Here is a 7,623-nt window from a genome sequence, read left to right as displayed (position 1 = left end):
CTGTGTGTCCTGTGCAGGCAACATCTTCCCCCTGGCAATGGCACCCACATGGGTCTCCCTCATCACACATCCACCTGTAAGGTGCAGCCAGCCAGGTTTACCTCCTGCTGGTTAAAGAAGTAGAAAAGAGACCAGATGATCAAACCTTTAAAAGTAATTTATAAAGAACATTTACATTCAGTAGTACAAAATGATGTGTCATTTCAATATCCCTCCTGAGCACAGCACCTGCAGAGAGGTGAGACCATACACTCAAATCGCAGTGTACAGAACGTGTGCTTCCAACTTCCAATTATCACAGAATTACAGAATATTATGTGTTGGAAGAGACCCACAAGAATCATCGAGTCCAACTCCTAAGTGTTGAGAAACAGCTGTCTGGATCTCCCAGCTCTTCCAATGTGATTTGTGTGGGGACTCCTCCAGCCTGGGCTTTGGAGTTCCCTCCTTAGGGGCAGTAAGCAGGGACTGAGATTCCATACCATTACAAAAACTGGTTACTGGCACAACGAGTACTTCCTTTGAGAAGAACATGTTTTATCTTATGCCTTTCCAAAAGCTTTCATTTCACTATGCTCAGTTTTAATTTTGTAAGTATATACAGGGCACCTGTTTTCTCAGAAGAAATCTTACCTAGTGGTAAGATTTGTCACTTGTCAGCCATAATAATAATCCAGAGGCTGATCCAGGCTAAACAGATTCCTATCAAAGGTGGGTAAAACTTGACACTGCTGGAGTTAATCCACCTTCTTATTTTTAAAGTATTTTTCAAGATTAACACACTTGACAACAATTATGGTACAGTCTTAATACAAGTCAAACCACTTTGATCCCTTGCTATCTGTTTTGAGGCTACAACCTATAGTAAGCTTTTACTGAAGGAAGACAAAAAACTTCCTTCAAATATTCATTGACTATAAACACTTCGGTTTATGGGAAGCAGGAATTCAGCTACAATACTGCAATTGCACTCCAGTTTATCTACACAGTGGGCAAAACTGTTTCTACAGATGGTGGCCTGGGGTTGCTGGAGGCCAGGCCAGCAGCACAGGACAGCAGCTATCTTTCCTTGGCATGGCCATTGGCACGATGGGCTCTGTTGTCCAGGGGCTCAGATCCACTCCTCTGGATGTAACCGTTGCTTGTGACGTTGCTGAAACACGTGATCCCATTTTTCTCCTTTTCTCTAATTTTATCTCTTTCTTCATCCTTGTCACTTTCTTCTGTGTCACTTCTCATGTCCTTTTCCATCTGCAAAGGCAGGTGAGTGAGAAGCCAGATAAACGCAGCAGTTTTCACAAGCAGCAGTGATGGCTGAGCCACGGGCTGACCACGCACCTGCTGCCTCAACCACTCAGCACAGTCCTGCTCTGTCCCTTCAGCTTTTACGTTACCCTTGGGAACATGTTCTCCTTGCCCCTTTGCTTTCAGTCTCACGGAGTCTCATCTGTGATCCTGATACATATTCCTGATATACATAATTCCTGAAATTAGGAATTATAGGCTGCAAAGCAGTACAAAACCACAAATGCCCAGGACTGAAGACAACTGTGTAAGCCTGAGGAGATCCATATTGCTGCCCTGCTCATCAGCATGAGGGAGAAGGATGGGGGAGGCAGTTAATCAAGCTCTTCTACACTTTCCAAAAGGGACAAGGAGCTAACTTCTGCCTACATGGCCTGGGTGGCTGCAGGCTGACAACACTTGGAACAGGCTGGAAACATGCTTCCCAAAGGCTTAACACAAAGCCACTCCACTCTGACTACATTCAGTTTTATGGTCAGGCTTTTCCTCTTGCTGTTTATTGACTGAGAAACCTGTAATCCACTTTTGTAAGTATCTAATTAACTGCCTTAAAAGGAAGGCAAAAAAGAAATAATGGGATAAAATGACAGCTTAGAAAAAAGCAGCTCAGCACTTCCTGGCTTCTCAGGCTGTCTCTACTCTGCCATATAAGATGCCAATATTGGGGACAAACTCAGTGTCACACTCCTTTGTTTGGCAGAAGGAAAGCTGCAAACCCCTTCTGTGACCTCAGATTTAGAAACTGCTCAGGGGAAAATCAGGTGCTGCCCAGAAATTTAGTCTCCGTTTATGGCTGTCCATTCTTCTTGAGATCTCCCATATCATATTGAGAACTCTATTTCAGCTCATGCTCTTTCCAGAGATCACTACAACCAGATGCAGACAGGACTTGTAAAAATCTAAATTTGCACTGAATTCAATCTGCCTCCAAGGACAATATGGGTGGGAGATAGTATCTGCTGTGAACAACCTGCACCTTGGATCACTCTGGAACTGACAGATCAGGAAATATACAGGAGTCTGGACCTGCAGCATAAGGACAAATTGTAGTCAATATTTCTAAAAATATCCATTTATAGCCAGAGAATGTGACTGAGGCCTTAAATCTCGCAAGATTCCCAAAGGAACTATAAAGCTGCTCCCTCTATGAGGGAATGAAACTTGTACTTCAGGATCTAGGCTGAGTTCTAATTACTTGGGATTAGGAAACATCATGTGAGAAGGTGGTAAAGATTATCCTGCAGCCAGAGAGGAAAACCGTGGAGACCAGAAAGGCCCGCAAGGAGAACATGAACTGATTGCAGCAAAAGTTTCATGATTCTCAAAGAGAGAATGTCCTGTATGCTTGCTGATATTGCTTTGGTCATTGAAACAGATCTGTTTAGGACAAATCTTTTGTGCTTTTTACTGAGCAGTAAAGTTTTCAAATATATTTTTATATCAAATCTGGCATATCCATTTTAGATAAAATAGGAAAAATTCTGGATATGCTTCAGGATTTTCCTTCCTGATGGTTCTTTACTTTCTGATAAGACTATTTATTACCTTATCATTTTACACTACAGTAACTGCAGTGGTAATTCAGCCCCCACAAAAACTAGGAAAACAATAAAAAAGTTGTGTCTTCATTTCCAGCCCTGTTTCCTGATCTGCAAGTAATTTGCTCTGTGCCGCCTTAAGAGAAGGCAGATAAAGAAAATGGGAACAATCAGGATAAAGAGGAGCCTTTAATGATTGCTCTCAGTTCCCGTAAGACAGAATTCCTCAGTTGGATACTAATGAAACAAATCATCCTGGGCTCTGAGGTCACTTCCCACAACACTGACTGGTCACCTCTGGACTGCATCTTTGGCATGTGGCCAGTCACGGCTTTGATTCTGGGAAGAATTTCATGCTGAGCAGCATTTTGGTCTCCCAGCAAATACTACAGGCCAGAAAGAGTGGGATGTGGGATGCATTCCATTTCAGTTTATACAGCTGCAGCTCAAATACTCATCTCTGGTTGCTCTGTGCCTGTTGAGCAGCACTGCCAGGTGAAGTATGGAATGGATCATAATTTGGGCATGCCTGTTGCCCTCCACTGCTGGAAGAAGAGCCCAGGCAGCTGGTTTAGACAGAAATACCTACTGTGTGAAATCTACAGCACAGTAACACAATTGTAATCAAAAATTCTGTACAATAAGGGAAACACTTCTGCACTGACCTCACCAATCATGACAATTCCCTCTTCCTTGATTTCTCAGTCTTGTTACAAATGCAAATCACACTGCACAAAGCGTTGGGATTTTTACTCAGATGTCACTGGCATTGTTCACAAACATCTCTCCTGGAGTCCAATCCATATTTTTGTTGAATATAAGCTTCAGAAGTGGACCCAATATTGTAGCGATTCATAAAAATTTTTTTGGTCAACTTTCCCTAATATAACTGAGTTTCCTTCCACCTCACTGTTGGAAACACGTATGTATAATTTCAATAGAACAATAAGGAATCCATGCCAGATGGACCCCTGTATTCTCAAGCAGCCTAGGTGGACCCTCCCTCCCCGTGTGATGTAAAGGATAGAACAAACTGATGCATACCGTGCCCTGGATGATGAACTTGTAGACCATGTGAATAATTAGGCAGGACCAGAAGATATGGAGCAGCTGCAGAATTAGCAGGAGAACATTCACAAAGTAGTATCCAAAGAAGGGTTGGAATATCTCCATGGAGTAATAGTAGGTGTTATAAAGCACTCTGCAAAACAGAGGGGATTGCAGTGGAGGGAAAGCATGTTGTTAACAGGGCCACAATTAAGTCCCAGAAATTTGTAGCCACAGAGGAAGTTTCAGATCAGCCACTTCCATCTTTACCTATCCCAGCTATCAGTTCCCCACCCGAAGTACATGGGATGGAGCCACTGGCCCAGGGCTCCAGGAGTGCTCTGTGAACCCAAAGAGCAGCTTTGTCTACCCCAAGCCATGTGGCACCCATGTGCAAAGGGGAGGAACACATGCTCCAGGACAAAAAACAAAGGCTGCAGCACCCAGATAATTGTCCTGTCTCTCAGAAGGCAGCTTCTCCATGTCCCCTCACTGCAGCAGACTCACGTGTAGGGGTAAATGACCAGGCGGCTGATCAGGAAAACAGCTGAGAAGATCATAAAGAGGCTGTCACAAGTTTTTTTCCACTTCATGTAATTGAATATCTTAGTTGGCTGGAAGGAGAAAGAACAATTAAACAGCAGCCAAGACAGCATCTGCACACACTCCAGGGGGTTAATGAGACAGGTATGACACAACCTGCATGCAGAAACCAAGCTCTCCCCAGCTCTCAGCTGGGCACCCTTGGCTGGGTCAGCAGAGCAGCAGAGGGATCTGTGGAATACCCCAGTGCTAGGAGGACATTCTGTGACTGAATAGCACCATTGCTGATTAGGCTCTGCCTGGCTCACCTCTAGGAAGCAATCAGAAGCATCGTGAATCACCATCACCAGTGTTCCAATGCGGATGTAGTTGGCACAGTATGAAAAACTGATCAGGAAGATGGTTGCAGCATGATGGACTATCTGCTCCTTGAAATCCTGATGAGAAGGGGAACAGCAGAGAACAGAATACATAATGCACCTCCTGCCCCAGTCCAAGCGTGGTTCCTGAAGGTAGCAATGATATCTCTCTACCTAGTGACTAAGAAACCTCCCAATACAAATCTTACCCATGTAATTATTTTACCAAATGCATTCTAGAAATGTAGGCAACCAAGAGACCCAGGAATTAAGAGATCATGGTGTAAACTGAGAATCTCACAACAAAGAACATTCTTTCTCTCCACCAGCCATAGCCTGATGCTGCACCCTGTCTGTTGGGACACTGGCACCAGGAACACAAGCAGTTCTACTGGCAGAGAACCACCTCTTTTCCTGTCTCTATGATCAGTGCAGCCTAGAAGAGCTACAGAAGAGCAATTTTTATATTTGGATTTTAAATTTGTATTGAGAACTCTTCAGTACTTTGCACCTTTCTGTATCAGGGTTGGTGTTATCCACTTCCCAGAGTAGAGAAAGCCAATGAGTGGGAATGAAAATTTCTGTGAATGAGCAAGGAGAGAGTGCCACAAAACCTTGACTGGCAGTATACACATACTCTTAGAGGTCACTCTCCTAAGTGTTCAGCTTGTGTCCTGTTTGTACTTGATCCTCCACTGAGACTGCCACTCACCTTCCTCTTCACGTCAAAGGGCAAGGTGAAGACCAGTGACCAGTAGAAGGAGAGCTCCAGCATGTAATACCAGAACAGAGAGGGTTGGAGAGGCTGTGAGAGAGGGAGAGACAGGGAAACACCCATCAGATACATCAGTGCAAGGGCTGCAAGTGAAAACTCCTTCCAAGGCAAACGACAACTGTAGTGGGTTGATGCTGCCTGGATGCCAGGCAGCCACCAAAGTCACTCTGTCACTTCCCTGCACAGCTGGACAGAGGAGAGAAAATATAACAAAGGGTTCATGAGTTAAGGACCAGGACAGACTGCTCATCAAATATAGTTATGGGCAAAACAGACTCTAATTAGAGATATGAATTAAGTTAATTGCTAACAAAATCAGAGCACGATCATGAGAAGTGAAATAAGCCCTTAGAAACACCTTTCCCCCTGCTCCTCCCTCCTTCCCAGCTCTACCTCATACCCCAGTGATGCAAGGAGATGGGAATGGGGGTTATGGTCAGTTCATCAGCCATGGCTTCTCCTGCTGCTCAGGGAGAGGAATGGTTCCCCTGCTGCACTGTGGGGTCCCTCCTGTGGGAAACAGTTCTTCATTAACTTCTCCAGTGTGAGTCCATCCCACAGGCAACAGCTGTCTGTGAACTGGCCCAACATGAGTCCCATGGAAAACAGTCCTTCCCAGACTGCTGCGGCGTGGGTCACTCTTCCACGGGGTGCAGTCCCCCAAGGACAGGCTGCTCCAACACGGGAGCAGGGCTCCTCTCTCCATGGGTCTCCTACAGGACCACAGCCTCCTCTCAGGCATCCCCCTACTCTGGTGTGGGCTCCTCTTCCACAGCCTGGGGGTGGATCTCTGCATTCCCATGGATCTCCAGAGACTGTGGGTGGATCTCTGCATCCCCCGTGGATCCCCATGGGCTGTGGGTGGATCTCTGCATCCCCCGTGGATCCTCAGGGGCTGCAGGGGCACAGCTGCTTCACCTTGGTCCTCAGCACAGCCTGCAGAGGAACCTCAGCTCCCACACCTGGAGCACCTCCTGCCCCTCTTTCTCCACTGACCTTGGTGTCTGCAGAGTTGTTCCTCTCCCATGTTCTCATCCTGCTCCTCTCTGTCTGCAAACACAACTGTGCAATAACTTTTTCTTTTTTTTTTCTTTCTTTTTAAATCTGTTATCACAGAGGTGTTACCACTATTTCTAATTGGCCCAGCCTTGGCCAGTGGCATGTTCAACTTGGAGCCACCAGGGATTGGCTCTGCTGGACATGGAGGAGGATTCTGGCAACTTCTTACAGAAGCCACTTCTGTAGCCCCTGGCTACCAAAAACAGGCAGCGAAAACCCAATATTACAGCAAATCAACAAAGCTGGCTCCTGCAGCCACAGGGGGAAATAGTTCAACTGAACAACACACTCCCTCACTAAATGTCATCTGTGCCAAGATGAAGTCAACAGCAGGGGAAATTCAACTTTACCACATCATGTCAAACATTTAGGGAACCACCATGAAGATTGTGAATATTTTTAGGACTTCTTCAGCATTATTCTGATTTCTGAGCAGACAGTACAGAGTTTTAAAAACTACATAAACCAATTCATTATGGTGGAAAAGGAGTAGCTGAATAAATCATTCCCTTTTTAGGTTTGAAGATGCTTCAGATACCTCTGTCACAAATTTTCCAGTTTAATCAAAGTAATGGGGGGAAAATCCAAACCCAGCAGGAAATGTAATTCACATTCTTTTGGGTAAATTATCTGGGCTTTTACAGATGGGAAATGGAAAGCTTAGCTCACTCAGCAATATCTCATTACTTAACAAGCAATTTTTGCTGTTGTTACATTATATGACCTCCTTAAACCTGAATCTATTTGATAAATAATTACTATGACTAAAGGGGCTTTGCAACCATTTTCAAAGGAACATGAAGTATTGTACTCCCTAATACCAACTGGTTATTTATGGCCTTCATAAATTTTAGTTTGTTTTCCTTTGTAGCACCAGCAATTGGCCACAAGAGGAAGCACAGCTGGATGCCCTGGGGCTTCCAGGAAGGACATGGATATCTCCCTAGCTGGTATGTGCTGGTCACACTCCAGGTTATCCAAACAGGAGCTCTGGATC

The 7,623-nt window shown here is 44.9% G+C and overlaps 1 protein-coding gene across 9 annotated transcripts in view; it reads right to left on the bottom strand.

Moving 5' to 3' along the window:
• Positions 1 to 141: 141 nt before the first annotated feature.
• The window catches only part of LOC121345830 (ceramide synthase 4-like), a 46,429-nt gene continuing 38,947 nt past the window's right edge, over positions 142 to 7,623 (bottom strand). For all 9 annotated transcript variants that reach the window (XM_041423116.1, XM_041423073.1, XM_041423099.1 and 6 more), the window contains exons 7-11: positions 5,505 to 5,597; positions 4,742 to 4,870; positions 4,398 to 4,504; positions 3,888 to 4,044; positions 142 to 1,251 (exon numbers count right to left, since the gene is read on the bottom strand). In XM_041423116.1, coding sequence (XP_041279050.1) covers positions 1,060 to 1,251; positions 3,888 to 4,044; positions 4,398 to 4,504; positions 4,742 to 4,870; positions 5,505 to 5,597 — 678 coding nt within the window. In that variant the 3' untranslated portion in view covers positions 142 to 1,059. The remainder of the gene's footprint in view (positions 1,252 to 3,887; positions 4,045 to 4,397; positions 4,505 to 4,741; positions 4,871 to 5,504; positions 5,598 to 7,623) is intronic.

The sequence above is a fragment of the Onychostruthus taczanowskii genome, unplaced genomic scaffold (genome assembly GCF_017590055.1).
Source record: "Onychostruthus taczanowskii isolate IOZ18803 unplaced genomic scaffold, ASM1759005v1 scaffold110, whole genome shotgun sequence".
Classification (NCBI taxonomy): Eukaryota; Metazoa; Chordata; class Aves; order Passeriformes; family Passeridae; genus Onychostruthus; species Onychostruthus taczanowskii.
The sequence above is the reverse complement of the archived record's forward strand: the minus strand, read 5'-3'. Positions and strand labels throughout refer to the sequence as shown.